The sequence below is a fragment of the Podospora anserina genome, chromosome 6 (genome assembly GCF_000226545.1).
Source record: "Podospora anserina S mat+ genomic DNA chromosome 6, supercontig 2".
NCBI classification, from domain to species: domain Eukaryota; kingdom Fungi; phylum Ascomycota; class Sordariomycetes; order Sordariales; family Podosporaceae; genus Podospora; species Podospora anserina.
In genome coordinates this window covers 1094196-1117910 of record NW_001914857.1, presented here as the reverse complement: position 1 = coordinate 1117910, position 23715 = coordinate 1094196, and the positions used below count along the sequence as shown (strand labels likewise).

Here is a 23715-nt window from a genome sequence, read left to right as displayed (position 1 = left end):
GCCATGACGTTTCGTTTGACACTTCTGTTGGTGGTGTCCCTGGACACACTCACCACCCCGCCGCTCTCCCGTCATTTACCTTACCTATATACTTACCCTACCTAGATATCTTTTGTTGACCAGAAAAAATAGAGTTGTTTGTTTTCCGCAAAAGATCTACCACCCACGACTCCAGGATGTCGAAACGCACAGTGTTTACAACGGTTACGCCGCTGCCGCCGAACATCACTCGGGAGGTGGTCGTCAACTTCCTCCACGACCATGAGGAGATGATCGATTTGAACCCGCTGGTCAAGGAGCGACATCCTATTCCTCCCCCACCTCACGCAAGCCCAGATGAGCTCAACTGCCAGTGGTTTTCTCTCACAGATAAGATCTCGTATTTACCTGGCGGGCTTGTAACGGGGGATGTCACTTACACATGCGCGTTCCATGATCTGCCCGACGGGGTGCAGACGCACTGCTATGCGCCAGCAGGGCTGAGTATGTCTGTTTTCTTTCCACCACATCACACCCATCACTAACCTCAGGCCCCCCAGCCATCCGCGATAAATGGTCCGTAGGCGGCAGCCTCCCAGGCGAAATTCCCCAACCGTCCGAACTCGGCCTCAACCTCCCCCCTATCGGTCTCTACATCCGCGAGGACGTCAACATGAAGTGCAACGTCTTCATGGCAGGTTTCGTGAAAAAGACACTCAAGAAATCCCACGCCGCGCTCGTTGACAGGCTGAAAATTAAGGCCGAAATCGCCAGCAACAAGCCCGGGAATCAAATCCGTACCCCAAGCAATGCAAACCGGATCTCCACGACCGACAACACAATCCGCACCCCGAGCTTCAGCCAAAACATGAGCACCTCCGCCCCAAACAGCCGCCCCAGTTCAGCGTCATCCTCCACGCACAGCGCGCAGTCATCTCCGTCCTGTTACAGCGCGCAGACGAGCCCGCTCTGGTCGCCTAGTCTGAGCAATTTGACTAGTCCGCCGCAGTCGGTTAAGAGCCCTCCTCCGATGGGGTATCATAGTTTCCAGCCAGCTACCATTCAAACATGTAACCCCCTACCGCCGCAGCCAACAGTGCAGATCCAATTCTCCGGTCCGACGCCTACCGTTCCTTATCCAGAGACGCCCTATTTCGAAGAGTCACGACAAGACTACTGGGATCAACGATTTCAGCGACACCCCCTGAGAAACGAACACTCGACCCAACCGGTGGATAGAACCCTCGTCCCTGACCCCTTGAGGGTGCCGCAGCATAGCACACCGGACGTGAACAAGAAGGAGATACCCCAGGATGCGCTCTGGCAGGCGCTGGGGGGGAGGCATCAGAGGGCTTGCTCGGAGGGGAGCGTCAAGTCTGTTGATGGTGCTACCCCTGGGCCAAGGAGTCGGGCTGGGTCAGATGTTGGTCAGGAGTACCCCGAGATGAACCCCTATGACGAGTTGCTCCCTTCGCAGATTGCGAATAAGGAGAAGAGGGGGAGTCAGAGCAGCGCTACGTTGAGGGGGCCTTTTGTTCCGGAGGTGCTTTAGCTTCCTGTGGTAGGTGGTGGGTTGCTGGTTAGGGGACTTTTGGTATGGAGGTAGGCTGAGGGATCGCATCATTTGATTGTTCTTATCGCGGGGTTATGAGAACTTGGGGCTGGATCTGGGCGGGTGTAGTGACTGCGAGTTGGTGGTGATAAGCCTTTCTTTGTTTGGGTTGGGGGGGTAGAGGTACTTGGGTCTGTAGATAGTAGGGAAGTTCCCGGCCGCCAAGCCACGCCTGTTTTTTCGGGACCGGAATTGGGGTTTGGAACGGGGACGGAGGATACGGGGTGGATGTACTGGGAAGTTTGTGAGTTTGCTGTTTGATGTAGATTTTTGGTTGTAGATACCCCTATTGCGAATCTTTCTGTCTTTTGCATCTACCTATTGTGACGAGAGAGATGAGACTGAGCCATGTGATAGTGATGGTGATAAGGGTAAGGCTGTGAAGGGAGGAAGGTGTGGAAGGGGACAAAGATATGGTCAGGAATGGACCCCGGTTTGGGAGGGTCTCCGGAAAGGCATCCTATGCTTGAACCCAGCAATGGTCGATACGCGCCAGCGAGGCTATAGCCCCTCGTCTCGGAACTGGTAACAACACTCCCCTTGAACACGCTCTTTCCAACCCAATCTCAAATTCTTAACACATAACCAGCCTGTGTATCTTCCTTACATGAATAACGAATAGAGTACATGAATCTCCTCCCTCCCAAGAAAAAAAAGCAAGAGTAATATGTGTGCCCCTAGAAAGCCCCAAACTCCAATCCCAGACAGACACTGATTGTTTTCCTCCCTAACAGAAGCCACAGTAAACCTAAAAACAAAAAATAAATAAAAAATAAAAAAAAATAAAAAAAAATAAAACAACCCCTTCTCTAAAAACCAAGCCTCGGAGATACCCGAAGAGTCACACAATAATCAATGGCAAGTTCCCGCTCCCTTCCCTCACCGGCGACTAAACCCGGGGATTCGGGACCCGTACAACAAAGAACGGCAATGAACAACAGACAAACAATAGGCCACACACAATCAATCCATGACGAGCTAAAGCCGAAGTACCGAGCCCGTTTCCGTTCCGTCCCCCGCCCGCGTGATAGAGAAGGGGGAACGGAACGGATCAAAGTCCGTTCGTGTTCGCTCGCTTTGATTGTTTTGGAGAATGGAAGCCCGAGAGTGCTCGGGGACACGTGGCGACGGGGAGATGAGATTTGGGATGGGCCATGTGCGGGGATGGTGATGATGGTCATGTGTCAGGGGTCAGGGGGAGGGAGAGGCGAGCTACTTTTTGGGAGAGGGAGGGCAAGTAGCGGTGCCAAATAGGAGGTTGTGGTGACATGTGCTGATCGGGTAGGTTTAGAGCAGCATAACACCGCCTACCACAGCACTAACCACGCCCAGCAACCCTCCAATTGCGGTGAATGTTGAGCTGGGCGCGCCCGAGACCTCGAAGAAGCCAGATCCGCTGTCACCTGCGAAGCGGCCGGCGCCGAGGCCGTCTGTTGGGAGGGGGGCGCCTGCGCGGAAGGCCTGGAGGATGATATGTCAGTGTCAGTGGAGTAAGAGGAGGGAAATGAAGGCGAAAACATACACCAGTCTCAGCCGCTTGCACGACAACAAGCGTCGAGTTGGAGCCGACCTGTCTGCGGAAGGGCTGTTGCTCTGTGCTGGCGGCGGCCAAGGTGGCCGTGACGAAGAGAACAAGGGCGAGGAGCTGCATCTTGACGATAATGATAACGTGGTTGTGGTGGTGAGTGTAGATAATGTATCTTGCCTGAAAGATGTTGGTCTTGATGTGTTTGCAAGTAGTGTGTCTCAAGCCGTGGGATATAATGAGCGTGGACGACAGTAAGTAACAAAACAAAAAACCAACCCCTCCGATAACTGCGCGCCCATCCCATCTTTTTATCTTGCCCGTCGTCCATCCCTAGATTATAACGCCCATGGCATGGCAACCACCATACATTGTCCCAGCACCCCGGATCACACCACCTCAAACCCGTGCATCAATTCCATCCACAGCCAATAAACAGTTCAATCCACCAAAACAATCCAATAACCAACCCTAACCGGCACGCTGGGAATTATTCAGTGAAATGCGGGGATACATTCCAACATGAAACGGCATCTTCACGCCTCGCCAAGCGAAAATTGCATTCCTACCTCCCTACGCCCCCTTTTCACATCAGGTTTGTTTACTTCCTCTTCTCATGTCACCAAAACAAAAACAAAACACAGCAACAAAGTTTAATACTTTGTTTTCATTTCTTATCCCCCATTCTCTGAGTATCTTCTTCCTCCCAGCCATGTCCTACACAATGCCTCCATGTTTCATCCGCATATCCCCCCCACGCACTATTTTCAATTTACATTTCCTCCCCGCTTTACCCCCCCTTAACTTCGCAATGATGAACCCCCCTCCCCGCCACAAAAAAAAAACGTTGTGTACGTGTGTAGTGGTAAGTAAAAGAAAAAGGTATAATATGTAAATGCCAATACAACCAGCTTCCTCAACCCCCCTTTCCCTCCCCCAAAATCTATGCTACCAACCTGTCCATCCATCCATCCATCCATCCATCCCCCCACCCCCCCCCCCCCTCCCTCCCCTCCCGACAAAACGAAAAACGAAGACCACGTGATTTCCCTTCCTTCCCTCCCACCATTACGAGATCTTCACATCCCCATAGAGGACCTCCCCAAACAAAGAAGAAAAAGAAGGGAATATCATAACGCGATGACTATATTAGTGAGACAAACGGACAGGAAAAAGACGAGACAACGCAAAAAAATAAAATATTCTATTCGTCAACACAAACAATGAGCTCGGACAAGTCATGATTGGTACACACCCCCACCGAAATAGAACTCGACGATAGAATATTTCTTGTAGCGTGTTCGTATTATCTGGCTATACATCAAATGCATACTGCCAGTGAGTTTGTTCTGAATTTGCGTGAAGGATACATATCCTGTTCACTGCATATCCTGCCAAAAAAGTGGGGGCCGCAAAAGCCTCAACGACAAGAGTCGTTTGGGCTGTCACTTGCGATTCGACCTGCTTTGACTCCGTTCTGGTACACGGGGCTGGCCGTGGGTGGCTCCGATCGTGTCAAAGTTGTAGTTCTTCAATGTCTGCTCGTACTTTGGGCTGCGCAAAAACTTGGGGACGGAATCCTGGAGATTTTGTTAGCAAAGAGTACCATGATGTGCGGGAGAATAAAAACGTACACTAGCCATCAGCTTGAAGACGGCGTTTTGAGCATCCTCGAACAGAGCGGTGACCTCGTGGAGCGTATCAATCATGGCAACATCCTGCCCGACTGCCTTGGTCATGCGGGTGGCGAGATTGTTACGCAGCTGGTGGTCAATGTTGAGCTCGCAGGGAGAACCGGGAGCCAGGAATGCGTTATAGATGCCATAAGCCTGGGCCATAATCTCCTTGATCCCATCCAGAGATGACACATTGGCAGGGGTCCTTTGCACCGACTTGATGGCCGTCCTGCACTGGCGCACAAACTCGTCCACGTCGATATAAAAGGACAGGTTCTCCTCGCAGTGCGTCTCACGGAGGTTCTCGCGGAACAGCAACCGCAGCGCGGGGTCGTTGAGAATCTTGTCCAGACGTTGCGTGTTCGAATCCTTGGCGATACCACTTCTAGTGTTGTGGCCGTCGCTTTCTGATGGCCGCCCCCTGGCCAGAGCCCCGTTCACGAGATCCCTACCCTTGGCCGTAACCTGATAAATGGCATGCTTTGTTGGTTGAAAAAGGTTGTGAGCGGGATACTGGGACATGTGAGAGCGATCTTGCTGGACAAGCCTCCATAAGGTCGTATTCCACAAACAGAGAAGCGATCTCCAATAAGTTTCCCGGCGGTCAGACCGTGGTCGAGCAGTCCATCAACCAATCCGTTGCTTGACTTTCCGGTAAAGGTATCCTTGAACGTCTTTCCTCCGACCTTGCGTTCCGCGGCCATCTTGACCCCAGTAAGGCCATCCTTGTAGTCGCTCAACGAGTCCGAGTCGGCGGAGCTGACGCTGCTCTTCACATTGGGGCCGTTAGCGCCGATGAATCTTCTGAAGATAACCTCGATAGTTCCCCGGTCTGTGAGGAGCTTGTCGGTTTGCCCATCGCGCTCCAGAGATACCAGCTGTGGGAGCGAGGCACCGACGAGCTCGGCCACCTGCTTTTGCTGAATGCCGTTCCTTGAGCAGAAGCGGTCCAAAATAGAGATGCCCTTAGGCGTGAGCTGCCATACCGAGCCCTTCATTGTGTATACTTGCTGATACCTCCCGTCCGCCGACTCGATAAACCGCGCCTCCAGAAACCTCTGGCAAATCGAACGGGCCATGTCCTTAGCCATGGAGAACGTCGTTGTGGTGGTGGTTGTCACAATCCTGGAGGGGTCCTTGGGATCAGGCATGCGGTTGGATTGGGAGAATTTGAGCGATCCGAGATTGTTGATGGCATCTTCAGACAAAAAGGTGTGCTCAATCTTGGTCAGTCGTACGCGATGGGCCGACAGTGGCAGAAGGCTGACAATTAGTGTCGCAAACAAATCCTTGAAGTCCTACACTTGCTAGTTAGGACCGAGCCCACCTCTGCACAATGCGATTGCAAACAAGAAAGACTGACTTTAGTAAACGGCCTATCATCATCCGTCATGCGGAGTAACCTCGACGATGTTTGGTGCATTTTGTTGTCCAATCGACCGACAAGAGTCGGTTCGGGTCTGCTTGGGTCGGTTTCGCTGTAAGGCTGAGAGGGGGGGTTCCTGGTCGACTGCGACGCCGATCGGATGCTGCGAGGAGGTCTCTCGGGGCTCGACTGGCCAGGCTGGATGCCACTGACGGCAGCAAAAGTGGCGAGAGCCTCGGGGCCAGTCGAAAGACGGCTGAGCGATTGGCGCGAACGGACTCTGGGCTCGGATTTGCCCGAGAGCGTTCTGTCAAAGAAGCCCAGAAAACCAGCCGCGCGCAACGAGATGGTGGAGGGGCTGCTGGAGTGGTGTGGGCGGTGGGCGATGGTGGACGATGGCGACGGTGATGGCGCGGAGGTGAAGGCGGAGGTGGAGGTGGTGGTGGTGGTGGGAGTGTAAGCGGGAGTGGAGGTGGACACGGCGGCTTGTAGTGCTGGAACTTGGGTAGCCAACAGACCGGGACCGACAGGCGAGGGGTTGTCGCTCGGGAGGGTGGGCGATTGAAGATTAGTATCCGTGGGCGATGTGGTCGATGTTTTATTGTTGGACGTCGCGGCCATCTACTAGCAGCAGCTACGTACACATTGCAAGCAATCGGTGGAATATTCTATGGGAAGGGTGTGCGTGCCGCGGCGGGACTGGCTGGTTCAAATAAAAAGAGGGCTCGAGGGGTCAAGACAAAATAGCGTGGGTGCATGGGGTGGGCTATGGACTCTTGGCCCATGGCCAGGTCGGTGCAGTGCGGAATACCTCTCGCCAAGTCATGTACAGGTACCCAAGAGCCAAGCCAAGCGACTGGCCAAGGTACCCTCACCTCACCTTCTCCTTCTTCTCCCTCTCTCTTCCTGCCCGCCTCTGCCGCTTGCCGTTTAGCGAAACTTGGGCTGTCCTTTCTTTGTTTGTTTTCCGGACGCCGGACGCCGGACGCCGTGAACACGGTGCCCCTTTCACTTGGTGCTTGCTTGCCAGGTAAAAGTGGCTGATATTACAGCTCAAATCCCAGCGCATGGCCGTGTTTCAGCATCTCACCAGCCCCGGACGTAGCGCTGGGTTAGGTCGGAAACTGCCATCAACCAACCAACTGCAATATCAAGATATAAAACTTGGACGTAGCCCTCCCCTCCCCCAGGTCAGACACCGCAGCCCTTCTTACCGCTTTGTGGAGGAGGCCCAGGAATATCATCAACGGCGTTGCAGCATGAAGGTGTACCCGCTCCTCCCCCCAAGCGAGCTGCAGTCGCGTGGAACTCGGCCCTTCCAATCGCTCCCATTCTTTTTTTCTCGTTGAATGACGACCGCCACTTGCAGTGCTACCGCCGACCTTCATGTGGCGGTTTCCCTTCTGGTTTTTTCCCCCCCCCTCGCAAGGCGGTGGCTTGAAAAAAACTGTGGGCGGTGACCGCGGTGACGGAGCGCCGAGGGGGAGCAGCGAGTGAACGGGCAGGGTGCGGGAAGCACAGGAGCCATGTGGTGGAGCGAATGCTATGCCGAACAAGGCACATGGCTTACAGGGTTTCCTCTTTTGCAGGGGTATCAGACACAGCCTAGCCCGTTTGGAACAAGAAGCACCCCTCACTGGGTGGAACCAGACAGTGGGAGAAGGGCCCCATCTGATTGAGGGTCACAATCTTCAGCAGACACCAGCGAGAGCGCAACAATTGGCAGATGGACAAACCTTCTCGTAATCCATCCACCGCCTCCTCTTTTAGGCCACCACCAGCCAGCCACCCCACTACCTACCGCCAGCTTTCATCCCAACAACGGGAAAACCCATCTGAACACCATTGACTCTCCGTGAGGTGCTTCGTTGCACGTCGTCGCCCGTTTCTCTGCTGACCGTGCGTTTCTTCATTCTCCCACCATTGTGCAACGCCAGAATATGATCGCCAGTTTTGGAAACAGCTATTATTGGAAGACAGGAAAGCCATGACTGATCTGCGGGCTGGTTCCAAACCCCACGCCTCTACGCTTCCTGACTGTTGTTCTCACTGCGTATATCACATTTTTTTCTCTGAGCAGTCGTATCTCTCGTAAGGTTTTTGCAACGCATGAATGTGGGCTTCTAGGGGCTCTGTTCCAAAAGCTTCGCTCCGCCGTGGCAGGTTTCAAAAACATTGACGAAGCTCTCCCGCGATGATGCAGCACACATGGGCTCCGTGTAGTTTCGGCGATTACCTCGTCTTTTCCGGCATAACTTGCGAGAGAAACGGCCAGGCTCGCTGGTAGGGCTTATTCCTTTAGGTCCTTAGTGGACGATGGAAAAGTGAACGGCGACTGTGTTTCGCATGTCCAACTCTTGCGACCCACTCTGGGGTTGTATCCTCGCTAAGACGGTACCTTAAGGTATGTATATATCTATCTAGGACGATGAGAGAATGCCGACGCAATAAGCCGCATAATTATGACATTTTGTGTGAAAGAAGAAGTCTAGGGTTAATGGTGAAGCTTTCTGTTTCTTTGTTCACAGATACAACAGCCAAGCCGAACGACTGTTTCGCAGCCTCAATTCAGGTCCCCGCTGTCAAACTCTCCGAACCTCGACCTGTCAACAGCGATAAGCAGTTGAGGTGACGTAATCGTCAGTTTCGAATTTGAGAGAGTGGAATAACTGGCAAAAGAGGAAATTTCGGACGCTCCGAGATAGTGAAGGGAGAGGGGAGCTTCAAACGGCAGGGCCATCGCTGCAATCGCTCATGATCTGATACAGCCCTCAGTGGAGGCTCTCGGTTGATCGGTTGCTCAACCTCCACTCCGAACCACCACGTGAGGGGAAATGTTATCAGCAACTCCGTGGGGTGTCTTGTTGGCCCCATCGCTCCATGGTCCATCATCTCGGTACAAGTTGTTGGGTTGTCGATAGACGGTGGCGTTCGCTGCTGGCACAATCACATCGTGCACCCAGCCATCGGATCTCCGTTTTCTAAAAAGAAACGAGAAAAATTCCACGTTTTTTTTTTGCCCTCCTCGGAGCTCCTTGCAGGTTGCCATGTTGTATGTACGTCAGATTGTGCGGGGAATACCGGCCAGGGGTCACGGCATCCTGCTGATCGTATCTGGACAGTCGTCAAATTCCAACGAAAAGGTCGACGAGAAAAAAATGACAGAATCTGAGAATTCACAGTATAAAACTGCAGAATCGGTGTGACTGCGAGAACGACTGCCTTTTGAATGGTCATGATACCCTTGCTCTCACAGTTCATACCGCCATTTTCAAGACTCCGATTTCGAAGCTTGCGATGCAGCCATTGCGTCCAGCGTGCGAAACCGCTAGGCAACTGACGATCTTTACCCAAGCCAGCAGGAGCTCCCAAAAAGAAAAAAAGAAAAAAACCCTCTCTTCAGGGACTGATGCACAGCTTCATGATTCATCAACCAGCTCTGGGCTGATGCTGCAGGTTCATGCTTCCCTCACCATCCCCATTCCGGGATGCGGTTCCCGACCACTTTACCGCTGTCGCGTCTTCAATTGGAGCGGCTACGGACTTTCAACGGCAATAGCAGTGATGCGACTCTACCGTAGTGAAGGTGAGCACCAACACCCGCATCCATCTAGTCAATTAATCTACTGGCGGCAACAGCACCACTTGGCAGATCGTCACCCCCATGGGAAAAGAAGCCTTTTCTTCTCGAAATCGAAATGATGCGATGCAACAAGCGATCTCTTTGCTTTTGAATTACACCATTTTGAGCCTAGGTGTCGATGACGGCGAGAAATGCTCCCCCATGCCCGGTGGAAACACAACCTGGAAGGCCGGGGAGACGGGTTGTCTTCACACGCACGAAGAGGGGTTTTTTCTCTTTTCTTCAGAAGGCGTTCGCTCCCTGTAATCTTGGACGAGAACAGCGGGCACAGCGGTGCAATGTACTGGTACTTTGTGCGGGACCACGCCACGTGGTTTTTGTGCTCACCCTCCAAGCTTGGCCGTCTGAGTGGAGCCACTCAACCAACCTGAGGAGAGGAGGAAGAGACGACGGCGGCAGAAAACAGATAACTTTCACGCGCGACAAACCCCCCCAGCCGCACCTGGATGCCACGTGCAGGCCAGGGGGGGTCCGCAACAATTGACAACGACGAGGCTACACTGCCATCAACATTGACCTTGCGGTAACATGGCTTGGGAGACTCCCGCCCAACTTCACGTTGTTGACAAATCGAGAACCACACAGCATCTGCTCACATCAGGAACTCTTCTCATTCTCCTCCCATCGTCCTCCAGCAAAAGCAGGGGTAAAGCGGCATCGCAACTGTGCCCCTTCCCAGCCCTTTTCCTTTCTGGCCGGCCCCCCCTCACCAACCACATGGCAGACAGCCGGGAAGATCCCCTGCCAAGTGGCGCGTGGCCAGCCATGAGGTTCCAATCGCATAGCCCGATCGCCCAACCGACCAGTCAAGATACAGCATTCTCCTGTGTCTGTCTTGTTGGTAACAACATCACACTCGCGGGCGGCGACAAAATCTGTTCCAGGCTGGTGGAACCATCGGCATTGACATATCGTTCAATATAAACAAGAAGAGAGGACACACAGCATATGCGCAAACAATTGGTCCGTTCCATTATACCCAGCCGCCTCGTCCGATTATGCGGGCTTCGCTGCTTTGAGAAGACCTGCATCAGACCTACATACTGCGTACAACCCGTTCACGAATATATCTCGTAGACAACAAGGTTCAAAGAGTCCAGAACAACCGAGACAGTCGGAATCCGTCTCTATCCCTCATCAGACCATTCTGACCAACAAACCCTATCCACCAACCAGCGTAACCAGTCTATCCCCGCCAAGCTTATCACACACGTTGTGTTTTTTCTTTTCCTACTAAATGGATGACCCCAGATCAGATCATGAGTTTCGTCTCCCCAAGGCTGAAAAAGAAAAGAACAAAAGGACCGGGACCTCCGTACCCCACCATCTCGGCCAATTCACCCGGAAAGTGTTATGGGACGAGCTGAGACTTCGACAACTCTAACCGAACTCCATTCTCAACGACCAAGGACCCAGACTTTTCTGGAAAACTTCTCCTGGTCAGCCGCACACGCATTGATGCTAGCTTAACTCCTTTCACAACCGAGCTTTGCGCCGTACGTACTCCACAAGGGAGGCAAATTTGAGGCTGAAAAAAAATGACGAGCTTGCAAGCTTGTGAGGGGCTAGGGGAGTCCCGAGATGTTGTCCCGACAGTGAGGTAAAGGGGGGGGGGCGGTTCCTTGGCCGGATATACCGGTCATGGTTGGGTAGGCGAGGGAAAAAGAAAGCATGACAGGAATCCGCACCGAGAGAGATGGTTCGAGTGGTGGATGGGATCATGGGTTATACCTCAACGGGAAGCCCCCTTCTGAGTCTGAAGTTGAACAAAAGGTCTGGCCAGACTTCACAATAGCCAGATCTGGTGTAGTGGCACGCCAGCACACACACACACACACACAACGTACACAATCTAGGGTGTGATAGTATTACCACCTCTGTGTTGTCTTTGATCTCTCGGACGAAGATGCAGCAGGTCTACATCATTTCCCCCACGGACAGATACGGTGTAAGCCTTTTGTCCCACGACATCTCGAGTGAGGCACAGCAAGGCCGGGGTCGACAAAGATGGCCAGACCTCGCGGCGCAGTCTTCAACAAATAGCAACGTGGTCTTGCAATTGCCGGGCTCCCCCCTTCACCGGGTAGGGTAGGGGTCCCCAAAGGCTCAAAAAAAGGACATGCAGAGTTATGGCTCATGAGTGTGTGCCCCCCCCCCCCCCCCCCGGTTGTGTTTGATGCAGCAGGTAGCCGATACGCGCCGTTGCGGGTGCCGGAAGGCGGTGGTGGTTTTTTGTTTTTTTTGGTGTGACCGGATTCAACTGGATCTCCTTACTACAGCATTTGGGGATGTGTGTGTCTTGTATGCAGTTGTTGTCTCGAGATCTACCACGTGCCCTGTCGGTGTGAGTTTGACCGGACAGGTTAGGTAGGTTCGGTTATCTACATGTCTTCCCTCCTGGATATCGTGGGCATATCTGTGCGAGACATATCCCACCGCATGAGGGATAGATCTGATCTCACTGGCTCGGAAAGACAAAACTCAACTCAGAAGCTCATGCCGTGAGAGCTCACACAAAAAATGTCACCCTAGGCACCTGGCAATGTCTCTGTCTCATCGCGATATTTTTCGTCTTGCGATCGCGCAGATGGTGGGGTTACCTGAACCCAACCAACCCCCACGGCGAGAGAGAGGGTGGGGGGGGGGGCGGGGCGGGGAAAAGTCAGGTCGCGATCATGTTGGATGACATGATAATATCGACCTGTTGTGATACTCCACCATTATTGTTCACCACACACATCATCACCAATCCACCACATGGCATGTACCATTCGGGGAGGGGGCGGGAGGGACGGAGTTGGGATGGGAATGGAGGGGTAGGCACACCTTAGGTACTAGATAGTTAATGGTCTGAAGCCAAGACACGACGATGCCAAAGTCCAAAAGTGCCCGATACAAAGCGAGGTAAAATAAAAATGAAAGATGAACCTAATGCTCCGCTTTGACACCGCCTCTTTTTTTTTTTTATTTTTTTTTCATTGGTTTTGGTGAGAAAGTAGAGAGAGAATTGGGTTTGATTTTTGGCGGTTTGGGCGATTGTACACACAGCAACGCAAACCCACTCCGGAGGGCAGCATGGCGGTCGGGCGGGGCGGGCGGACAGCAGCAGCATTGAGAGATGCGGTGAGGGCCCGAAAACCGGGACCTTGTTCTTGTGATACCATCTGCCCCGCTTCTTTTGTTCAGATTGAGGCCCGTTACCCGCTGAGATAGCCAGGGTTTGGCCAACATTGTGGTGGTGGTGGTGGTGGTGTTGATGATCCATGTGAGCCGCTTGGCCTCCCACCACCCCTGGAAGACCGGTGGTGATTTCCCTAACGGTGATCGTCTCAACTGCCGGAGGACGTTGACGACCCCCAACCCAGCAGGGGTTCAGATACGTCTTCATTCTTTTTTCAACGTACAGGCGTACGCACCCCCCCCGCCCGCATTCCCGTTGTTGTTATCCGGGGTGTTGTCTTTTCCCTAGAGATCGCTCTCCGACTTTTGAACTGGAGGAGGTGAGGGTTGTTCGCATGGCGGCCTCACGAGGCAGTCAGGCAACAAAGTGTCATTCTCGTCTGAGGTGGTGGGCGGTGAAAGAGATGGTGGCTGCCTGCCTTGTCTTGTATGTTGAGACCTATGGTGAATGGCTGCTTGCTGCACAGTAACTGAGCCGCATCGCCCGAGGAAAGAGGGCGGCATGCAGCCATTGATTGCGCGGCGAGGCTCTGGGCCTCCCGCTCATCGCAAAGTGTTGGTTTCACCTTCTTGGCTGTGACAGACAGGCCAGTCAGCCAGGAAAGTCGAAGGTGAGTAACACGGTGAATGAGAAAAGGGTGGGCTTGCGCAGTTGTGCACTTTATCAATTGCAGAATTGAGGCTCTAAGGCTCTCTCATCTGCCTGCTTGAATACCACCTATTTGAACTTGGTGCTCAATCACTCGACCTCGGTGAGTTTGAGTGGCGATCTTCGGATTTACCAACCAACCAGCCAACCAGTCACAGTCAACGGTTGGCATTGCCATATACATTTGTCAGTTGCGAATCCTTTCGCGTTTCCAAAACTTGTGATCCTTCCCTTTTCACAACTCCAAAAATACATCTCGTCTCATAAAACCATCCAACATTTACCCAGAATCAGTTCTTCTTGTGAGACCGTCATCACTTTACAACACAAACCGACCAGAAGGATGCCTGGATCAACCTACTCAGACTCTTCCTCCTCCCGACCACGGCGGCGATATGACCGCGAGCGGGAGCGGGAGCGGGATTATGCTCGCGATTATGATCGCGATTATCGCGACCATCATCCCCGGCGATCATCACACAGACGCCGTGACCGCCCTTGCCGGCGCTCACCCTCCCCTTCTGTATCATCATGCTCCACCTGCCCTTCCACCTGCTGCTGTTCGGATGCCACCCCTCCTCCCACCTACGATGAGAGCCAGGCTGTTGTCCTCCGGAGGCCATTACCATCTGATCATCACCCCCGCCACCATCAACACACCACGGTTACAAGGGCGCGGAATTACTATGATGATGACGGTGATGTGGAGAGTGTAGAGGAGTACACAGTTCATCATCCTCATGAAAAGTCTTATCCTAGGGGGGGCTATGGGGGAAGGTCAGAGTATGAAGCTAGGAGGAGGTGGGAAGAGGAACGGGAGGAGGAGGAGAGGAGGAGGCGGAAAAAGAAGGAGAAGCATCAGAGTGTGTTTTTGGCGCTGGGTGCCTTGGTGGCGGCGGTGGTTCTGTGCTCTAATTAGAGGTTCATTCACTCTTTCTTGAACAATCAAGGAAGGTGCTGTGTTATTTCTCCTTTGGAAGAAGGGGCGTAAGGCAAGCTTCTTCAGACATGTGACAGCCTTCCAGCAAGATTGATGAGCAGAACAACGGAGGGGCATGAATTACCAGTGGCCAATATCTTCCAAGATACTTTCACACATTTGAACTTATTACTTTTCTTCAGTACGCACATTTTATGAAGCATACGGCATGGCCAGGTGCGCTGATGTAGGCCAGCGGCGTGCTAACATTATTCCTCAGGTCGATGCTGAGAAGATTTCAAGACCACTACACCACATACCATGTCAGCAGCTACAAGGAACGAGCGTGCAGATGATTTACAGACGTATAAATCAAGATCTAGACCTTCAAATATCTTCCCATTTGACCGTTTTGGCGTTGGGATAGCTGCTTCAGGGGGTTCATGCATCCAGATTCCTGATCAGCGACCATAGATGCCTCAATTCAAAGTCATTGGCTCTTCAAACCACATGTCAGAATGGTAAATATTCATAATTTGCTCTCACACAACATACATGAGGGAACAGGAGCCATACCTGGTATTCATTGGTTGTCAGGCAAAGAGAGATGTGTCCACCCTAACCCTTGCATTCCCCCTGAGTCCTAGCTGACCCCTAACCCCTATTCTTCACGACATGATGCCACGAAGTGATGCAACGAGTTTCCTTTTCTTTTCAAATATGGTCAACACAGAAGAGCCAATTGAATCACTTGGGAGCTGATCACCGACTCTCATGACTGGGTGGTGCACGGCTTTGACAATCGTGATGTCACTGAGTAAAGGGGCACCTCTCGGCAGGTCATACGTGACATCATCAACTGCCACACATATAAACAATGACCGAACATCTACTTCACCATTTGACCACCACGCATTCGAACAGCTCTGCTACCAAACAACAACCCATTCCCAAGCCCACATCACCGTCAACCAGATACCTACCTTAAGCAAACAAATCCATCATGCCATCTGACCCTCATCCCCAGGGAGGTAACCTCTCCGATATGGCCGCCACCGGCACAAAGGGTTTGTTAACCACCCTCTCTTTCGTGTTTCAAACCAATGACTACTAACATGGAAACTCTCCAGTCCCAAAGGACGCCGCAAAGCCCAACGTTGTCCCATCCAACGCTGGAGAGAACAAGCCTGACAGTCTTGGTTCGGGGATCTCGGATAACGCTCTTGGTAGCACATATCTTGGGGAGGTTACCAGTGCTGGGGGCGGTCAGCTGCCGGAGGATATTGGACAGAAGTACAGCCGGAGTGGTGGGAAGGATCGGGAGCCTCATCATAGCGCGCCGCACGGCGGTAGGAACCTGCCTTCTCACTAGGAGAGGTGTCATTTATCGAAGAATAATGTCATGAATAATGCTTTTTGGTTTGATGTTGATAGGGCATGAGGTGCTGGGAGTGTTGTCAAATCAGGATGTGAGTGGATGTTGAAGGCTGACGTACGTTTGCTTTAGCTCTCTGTGAGAGCTGAGAAACTGGAGGGATTTGTTCCCAGCTATGATGTGTTCTAAGCAGATCTACAAATGCAATCAACCAGCAGATACAAGCTCAATATGTTAAAGTAACATAGCCTTGACATCTACGAGCCTCCTGATGCACATTCGTTTCGGATCAAGTCTCAGTCTCTCCTACATCCAGCCCAGCTAAATCACCTTCCTAGACCAACTTTCAGGCAAAACATAACTCTCTGACCACCAACCAAACGTAGCAGTCACCATGGCAGTGGCTCAAACCATCCACTATCTCCCTTCTAAGCTGGATTGGCTGAGGCTTGGGGGTGTATGCCACGACTCAGTGATGGAGTCAAGTGGAGTCCAAAAAGTAGGCAAAAACATACAACACCGAGGATTCCCCAGTGGTCACCCACCTGAGTACTAGTTTGGCTCTCAGCTGCTTATCTAGGGGAGAGCGGACGGGATCCCGAGTTCTCAGCTGGATATGGTCGTATGTGACAGTAAAATAGGAAAAGGGGATTTATATAAGGATGATGGAATGGGAGAGGAGTGAGAAAAGGTCGTTGAAGGGGTTGGCTGATGATGCGTCGGCTGGAGAGACGGGAATGGTGATCCACAAAATGTAGAGTGTTGGGGATGGGATTGTTAAGAAGTGATTGTGCCAGAAAGAGCTCGGTGAATAAGAGGGGCTCAACCCCCACAGACATACTGATCAAGACACAAGTTGCTCTATCAAAACAAAGAAGGAGGTTTCCGCCGCTCTGGGGCTGGTTTCCAGTGTGGTCCCGGTCTCTGGACTTTCAATTTGGATGAAGCCTTGGCTGGCGGCCGTGAGTAAAGTTCCATCTTCGCTTGAGAGCAGTATAGAGCCTCAAATCCCCCGACAATCAGGAGCAAGCGGCAAGTATCACTGCGAAAACCATGGTGGGCTCCATCCATAGATGTATAATCCGGGCGTGTGATGTCTCAAGCCCTTTCTCGTGATCCTCAGCAGCAACCTTTATATCACGAGATGCTCTCCTTCAACACCCTCGCCGCCAGCGCCCTGGCGCTCCTTGGAGTATGTACGCTTCATTCTATCAAAAACATGCTAACATGGCAATCAGGTCGCCCACGCCTCCACCCCCGATTTCACCTGGACCCTCCCCATTAACCTTAACGACCCCAACAGCGCCACCGTAACCATCACCGGCACCATCGAAAATGCCGTTGCCAAAATGGATACCGACTATCCCGGGTGGAACGCTACCTTCATGGCGAGGGACCCTCACCCCTCTGATGGAGATAGAGATGATGAGGAGCCTCTTCAAAATGGCACCTTCAACTGCCGTCCTGACCATGAAGGCTGGGCTAACAGAGGCGCCATCAGGGACGGGATTCAATACCTCCGTAAAGTTCCTGGCACGGCGAAGACGGAGCTGGGCCCGACAACTGCGGCCGTGTGAGCTGCTCGTGGAATTCCACCATTATCTGGTGCAACAAGGTGGGTTCCTATGGAAGGGTTTCGTTTGGCTGGTTTCTGACATGTGAGGTGTAGGATGACGTTGAGAAGGAGCTTGAGTGGAATGACATTGCCGATGCTGCCCGTGATATCACCTATAAATGCTGGTTTGACGGTAAGTTCTCTGTGTTGTTACCGACTTTGGCTGGGGTAAGAAGCGGATTCGACTAACGTGGGTTTTAGTCAATGTCAACGTGATCAGACGGCATGTCGAACACGATGATAAGTGGGGAGTCATCGTCCGCAAAGAGCATTGCTGAGTGTTAAGGTATTGTGAAGAGCATCTAGATATTGGGGGAGAGCTAATAAATTGTTCTTCATGGGACTGGGTTTCTCTGACTTTGCGGAGTGATAACCATGTTGTTGAACATGTATTGAAACCAAAGCGAAGGAAGTCCAGAACCGTCTCGTACCTTCCTTGTGAATTCACAGTTGTTATCAAGACCTAAGGCAGGAAGGAAGGCGCTTGGGAAGAAGGTGGAAGCACCCAAAGTTACTGCCGGTAAGGCAAGTACGACCCGATTAGACATTACTCAGCGCCATAAGTCAGAATATTGCGACACGAGCCCTTGGGGCAACCCATGTCCTCCCGCAGATCATGACCAAGGTATCTAAGATACACAGCTCACAGACGAGAGTTTGATAGCCTTGGTTTGGGAACGAGGTTAGTGTTTTGAGATGTTGGTCAAAGTCCGCAGGAGGCACACCGACTCTTACCTGTATACCGTGGAGTTTGCTTATCAAGAACACAAAACAGGTTTCCGCCACTCAGCATGCTCCTGCTTTTTGATTCAACAAGATATCAGCCTCAACGAGCAAGTTGCACGTCATCATTTGAACAGAAGGGATCACGAGCCCTACACATGTGGCGTTAGGTGGAGACTTTCTTCGAGAGCTGGCAGATAATGGATACTATACCTACCAGAAAGTTGGCAGTGGGCAGAGGCCATCATCGGGTGCTCCAGCCAGATCCTTGGTGGGCTTCAGGTAGCAGTATGCATCTTCGACGTTCTGGACTGAGGTTCCCATTTTCACCAAAAACAATAAAAGTTTCACAGACAACCTGACACCTCACGGTTTACAAGATGATTTCCCTCATCACCTTCGCTACCAGCGCTCTGGCTCTCTTCAGAGTAATACCTCTTCAGTTCTTTAGGCATTTAGTAAGACATTACTAACCAAAAGACAGCTTGTCCACGTCTCCGTCGCTGAAGATGTCCACAATGTTACCTGGAACCTGCCCATCAATCCCGCCGACGATAGCAGCGCTACCTTAACCATTACCGGCACTATCTAGCAAGCTGTTGCCAAGATGGAAAACGACTATCCGGGCTGGAACGAGACCTTCATGGCCCAGGACCCCATCTCCAGTCCGGCCGGTGACAAGGCCGGCATTCCCATCAAACACGACTGTAACGTCCCCGGGGACGGCAATGCTAAGAGGACCCAGATTGGGATCGGTGTCATGTATCTGTCCCGTCTTTCTGGCACGGCCGGCAATGGTCCAGGGCCTGAGAACTGCGGCCGCGTTAGCTGCTCGTGGAACTCTGCCATCATTTGGTGTAATAACGTATGTTTTCTCGTACGCGTGTGCTTTTCGGTTGCCTAACCTCAGAAACTCTGCAGAACAATTTCTACAAGGAGCTCCAGTGGACTCAGATCGCTGGTGCCGCACAGTATGTTGTTGACCAATGCAGCAAGCGCAAGTCTATCACTCCTCTTAAGGACAGTGGGCGTATCTGTGCTGAAAAAACCTTTGTAGAGGGAGATATGACCGTCAAGGGACATGCTAATTTTGACGACGGCTGGTATGTCGTCGTTCGCGGAGATTGGTGCTAAGGGCTTGGTACAATGAGGCATGGCTTTGGCTGAGCTCGTCTGTGATTCTGGGATCTCTGGGTGCTTCCACATTAGATAGATATTAACACAAGTTGATGCCTTTTCTCGAGAAAGATATTACCAAAGGTGCTAAAACTTTGTCATGTCCCCGATTTTATCTCAACTTTTGTCATATGCTTGAGAGGTGGTCGCTCTCTGTCCCTACGCCCGTAGCAGATGATTCCGTTGTCGAACAGAGGGGCGGTATCTTACTGCTCCAGATTCACCGGCTTTTCTTAGCACTCTGCTCCTACTTGGATACCAACTCACCTATACCGAACTCACCCGATCCGGATTAACTCTTGGCAGACCTTATGCTCCTACCCGGGTACCATCCCATCTATACCGAGCTCAACAAACACATCTGTGTTGCTGCTCTTACCGCATCGTCCGATAACCAACGGACCCTTATAGGTGAGCAGGAGCAGGGAGCCATTGCCTACCATTTGAGAGCAACCCTCTTCGGTTTGCCAACAAGTGAATACAAACAGCTCATGTGCTCCAATATCCACCCTGTGAGCTACAGTAAGTAGTATATATATCTCGCCTTCTCCCTCGCTGAGTTCTCCTTTTTCTTCTTCTATACAACTCATCTCTACCAGAATCCCAGTCTTCCCCTCTCTTCACCAAGCCCAGAGGCAATCAACATACTATCACAAGATGATTTCCATCATCACTCTCGTGGCCAACGCCCTGGCTTTCTTCGGGGTATGACATCTCAGCTCTTTCTTTGAAGCATTATTAACATGCGAGACAGATTGCCCAGGGTTATACTCTCCCGGACAACATTCCCGATGTTACCTGGAATCTCCCCATCAACCCTGCTAATAAGAGCAGCGCTACCGTCAGCTTCACCGGCACCATCGAGCAGGCCGTCGCCAAGATGGAGAACGATTACTCCGGCTGGAACGCCGGCCTCCTGGCCCAGTCTGCCGCCCATCATGCCGCCCACTCTGCCCCCTTCGGCGTAAAGGCCGATTCCAGGCCCTTGCGCATCAACTTCGACCCGGCCAACTGCACAAATCCCAACTTCCCCCCTTTCTCCGCCGATACCGCTCGCATCCGTGAAGGGATCCGGTACCTTTTGGGGGTTAGTGGCACAGCGAAGAATGGCCCAGGACCCGAAAACTGTGGCCGTGTTAGCTGCTCATACTATTCTGCCATCTACTGTGCAATAACGTATGTATCATCCCTCTGGTCCTATGCTGTGTGCTGTTACTGATCCTAAGGAAACCTACAGAACAAGTTCGAGAAAGAGGTTTCCTGGCTGGAAATCGCCTCCGGCGCAAGTTATATCGTGAATCGGTGCAACAAAGTTAAGTTACCTGGGGAGTTTTTTGACGACTCTGATGTTTTCCAGGCTGGCATTACTCATGTCAAAGGGAGTAAGAAATATTTGTGCTAGCAACTTCGATGTAGACAGGGGTATCGACGACCCAAACGACGACTTGGTTGTGGGACAGATAGAGCGTACTGATGAGAAGTGGCATGTCGCCGTGGATGTCGGTGGTTGCTGAAGCGCTGGTGCCACGAGGGATGGCTGGGCTGGGCTCGGTTATCATATGCCTCAGCTTAATGGGGCTTTGCTCCCTACTAAGGTGCCTCACCTACCTACCTAGATAGTCATCCACACTAATTGATGGCTCCTTTTTCGTGGAGACTTGCTACCACAAAACATCCTCTTTGGAGCTTTCGTGGTGACTGCTATTTGCGTTGACAGCAACGTTGTTCTTGAAAGTGGTCCAGTCGAGTTGTTGCATGAGGTCGATAGCGGTACGTTGTGGTAAGAAAACACACCTCTCAACTGTCAGACAAGCCTCCTGAAAAGTTTTATATGATACTCCAAAATGGATGTGTCGAAAGGGAGTCGTTGTTTTCAGCGTTTGCTGCGATAAGTTGATTTTGGCGAAACTGAAATCTGGCCCACTCTCATTCCAGCTGTAGATTCTCAAAAAGTCGACAGATAAGTATGTAGGTACGTAGCAAGCACACCAAGGGACTTGAAGCGAGTGAATATGACGTAGATAGGTAGGCCAAACAATTTGTAAAAGCAGGCAATTGGTGCAAGAAAGCTGCCTACCTAGCTTAGAAAAAAATGTTAAAAGACTAAGTTCTGCTCCTGCTGGAGTCAAACCCGTGAATCCTACCCAGTGGAGCGTAATGTCCCGGTGCAGGTGCCATCGATCCTGACCCAACCGAACCGTTTGGTGCAATTGGTAGTTTCTCTGAGCATGGTTTTGAGGCAAACGCCTCTGACCATTACACCACCCACCTGGCGGGTGTACCCGTTGAATGTCAGCCACAAAACTGGACATGATATCCCCAAGAGCAATTTATTCTGAGACATCCTTCTTGACTCAGTTACTATATCACCACTTTTGGTTTCTTGTTTCCAGGTAGGTACCTGTGCTAGAATTCATCACGGTTTCACTGGTTTCTTTTTTTTATTCCTTTTTTTTATACAAAAAAACAATACCTTAGCTAAGCTATCAAACTCTATCACCCACCAAAGAGAACATCCTATTTCTACGCTCCTGCCTCCTGAGCATATTCACAAGACCAAGAGGTAATCCTATCATTGAAAAACCCATTCCCATCCTGCAGCTTAGCGTCCTCCTGGTTGTGGTATGCTTGCCCCTGACAGTCGGCATGTCTGCACACCACACGCCTCTGTCAATTTTCTTTTCCTCTCCTCTCTCATAAGGTAAAACAATCAAGTAACAACAACTTACTCGTGCCAAACACAGAGAACTCCAATATGTCCTGAACTTCTATCGAACTAACTTTATCGTTCCACTCCATCTTCTCCTTCGTCCCATTTCCGGAGCATGCAAATCACATCAGGCCACGCGTAATGCGGCTGAACTCTGCAAACATGATACCCCGAACTGCGATATTGGCCTCGTCCAACGTCACACCCGCTCCTTTTTTCCGAGTTTGCCCAAGTTATTAAACCGCCCTGTACACGGCCACGAGCTTTTCACGGCATCCCTCTCGTCGAAGAACTTTCGACCTGGAATAACGGCGTAAAGGTTAGACAATCGTACGTTGTACTATTGCCGCGGCGTCCACTGTTGCAAGACAAATACTCTGGTATGGGATTGATCAAACACCAGGCTTGCGAACCGATGTCTGATGTCTCCTAAATACAGAAGCATCAGATGCAATTCCACTCCTCAAAAATTATCATGGCCCTTGTCTCTATAGCTACACATTTTCATGAGCCCTTAGAAGAACATCCCATTTCAGTCCTAGAAACTCCCCCCAACAAAAAGAAGATAACCGAATGCCCTTCCTGAACGCCATACTATGTCTTGAGCAAGCGATATCTGTACATATACGCAATTGCAATCTGCTTCCGTTTTTCTCTCGTCCATTTTCCCTTGACCCACCACCAAACTTGCTCGCTCTGTACCCTCCACCCAAAACAGTACCACTGGCCTCAGCATCCCTAAATGCTAGTAGGCGCCGCATCCTTCCTCCATCCCTTAGCCCTCATATTCGTCTCAATCGCCTTCCAAATACTCTCCACCACCTCCCGATCCCTCCACCGGCTCTGCTCCGCCCCCGGCTGACCCGGATCCCTCCACTTTTCAACCGAACACGCGAGCACCTTATGCCCAAACGCCCTCACGCTCTCAGGAGGCTGCTCCCCTCTCCACCCCAGATACACACCCTGTACATGCTTGAACAGCTCCACGGGGTTCGTCCACTTGTAACTCTTGAACTGCCAGGTCTGGCCCGTGGTAAAAACAGCCACCACTCGGTTCCAGTACTCCGGCCTGAAGTTCTCCGGACCCTCCACAAGAATGAACCTAATTGGTCGGTTGGGGTCCATGTCCTTGATGATACGTGACACAGCAAGCATCGTTGGGGGTGTGCTATGGTCAGGAGGCGTATACCTCCCTCCCTCGAGGAAAGCCTTCGCGTTCGACATCCTGAGCAACGAAGAAGCCGACGGAGACAAGAGGATAATCGGATCCGGGCGCCTAGCCGGTTTCTGATTGAGCGCAAGCGAAGGGTTATTGCTGATGTTGGTGCTAGACCGAATATCACCACTCCCACCAGTCGGCTTCCTAGTCATGAACTGCGCAGCCAGCTTGCGAATATGCGAAAAGTCCTACCCCCCAGAAAATATTAGCATTCCACTCCCAAAAAGCACCATCCTTAGAACCACCCACCGTAGGCTTTATCCCCCTCAACACACTGTTCCGATCCCCCATCCTCCTCTCACCCTCATAAATCTGCACCAGTCTCGGATCCAACGTCCCCTTGCCCCT

At 51.7% G+C, this 23715-nt stretch overlaps 8 protein-coding genes across 8 annotated transcripts, besides 4 other annotated features; 5 read left to right on the top strand and 3 right to left on the bottom strand.

The window, feature by feature from the left end:
- Positions 1-176: 176 nt before the first annotated feature.
- PODANS_6_3330 (uncharacterized protein) lies at positions 177-1531 on the top strand (the record flags this gene model as incomplete). The annotated part of the gene is made up of 2 exons (XM_001910125.1): positions 177-483; positions 540-1531. 2 exons carry the CDS (start codon positions 177-179, stop codon positions 1529-1531), a joined length of 1299 nt encoding a protein of 432 aa, XP_001910160.1.
- A 1347-nt stretch (positions 1532-2878) lies between these two features.
- On the bottom strand, positions 2879-3242 carry PODANS_6_3335 (uncharacterized protein; the record flags this gene model as incomplete). The annotated part of the gene is made up of 2 exons (XM_001910124.1): positions 2879-3052; positions 3114-3242. 2 exons carry the CDS (start codon positions 3240-3242, stop codon positions 2879-2881), a joined length of 303 nt encoding a protein of 100 aa, XP_001910159.1.
- A 1319-nt stretch (positions 3243-4561) lies between these two features.
- On the bottom strand, positions 4562-6779 carry PODANS_6_3340 (uncharacterized protein; the record flags this gene model as incomplete). The annotated part of the gene is made up of 4 exons (XM_001910123.1): positions 4562-4696; positions 4751-5305; positions 5365-6090; positions 6156-6779. 4 exons carry the CDS (start codon positions 6777-6779, stop codon positions 4562-4564), a joined length of 2040 nt encoding a protein of 679 aa, XP_001910158.1.
- A 7194-nt stretch (positions 6780-13973) lies between these two features.
- PODANS_6_3350 (uncharacterized protein) lies at positions 13974-14549 on the top strand (the record flags this gene model as incomplete). Its single annotated transcript, XM_001910122.1, has 1 exon — positions 13974-14549. One exon carries the CDS (start codon positions 13974-13976, stop codon positions 14547-14549), a length of 576 nt encoding a protein of 191 aa, XP_001910157.1.
- A 1003-nt stretch (positions 14550-15552) lies between these two features.
- PODANS_6_3360 (uncharacterized protein) lies at positions 15553-15921 on the top strand (the record flags this gene model as incomplete). Its single annotated transcript, XM_001910121.1, has 2 exons — positions 15553-15616; positions 15680-15921. The coding sequence occupies 2 exons, from the start codon at positions 15553-15555 to the stop codon at positions 15919-15921; spliced, it is 306 nt and encodes a 101-aa protein (XP_001910156.1).
- Positions 15922-16428: 507 nt separating this feature from the next.
- Positions 16429-16554: a sequence feature (rRNA 5S;~pseudogene).
- Positions 16555-17068: 514 nt separating this feature from the next.
- Positions 17069-17116: a sequence feature (gi|170945178).
- A 46-nt stretch (positions 17117-17162) lies between these two features.
- Positions 17163-17472: a sequence feature (gi|170945178).
- Positions 17473-17474: 2 nt separating this feature from the next.
- Positions 17475-17590: a sequence feature (gi|170945178).
- Positions 17591-18869: 1279 nt separating this feature from the next.
- PODANS_6_3365 (uncharacterized protein) lies at positions 18870-19396 on the top strand (the record flags this gene model as incomplete). The annotated part of the gene is made up of 2 exons (XM_001910119.1): positions 18870-19127; positions 19184-19396. 2 exons carry the CDS (start codon positions 18870-18872, stop codon positions 19394-19396), a joined length of 471 nt encoding a protein of 156 aa, XP_001910154.1.
- A 699-nt stretch (positions 19397-20095) lies between these two features.
- PODANS_6_3368 (uncharacterized protein) lies at positions 20096-20952 on the top strand (the record flags this gene model as incomplete). Its single annotated transcript, XM_001910118.1, has 3 exons — positions 20096-20143; positions 20202-20614; positions 20796-20952. 3 exons carry the CDS (start codon positions 20096-20098, stop codon positions 20950-20952), a joined length of 618 nt encoding a protein of 205 aa, XP_001910153.1.
- Positions 20953-22886: 1934 nt separating this feature from the next.
- PODANS_6_3370 (uncharacterized protein) lies at positions 22887-23709 on the bottom strand (the record flags this gene model as incomplete). The annotated part of the gene is made up of 2 exons (XM_001910117.1): positions 22887-23555; positions 23617-23709. Coding segments are annotated over 2 exons (762 nt in total), but the record flags the coding sequence as incomplete, so codon positions are not given.
- Between the last annotated feature and the right edge of the window lie 6 nt (positions 23710-23715).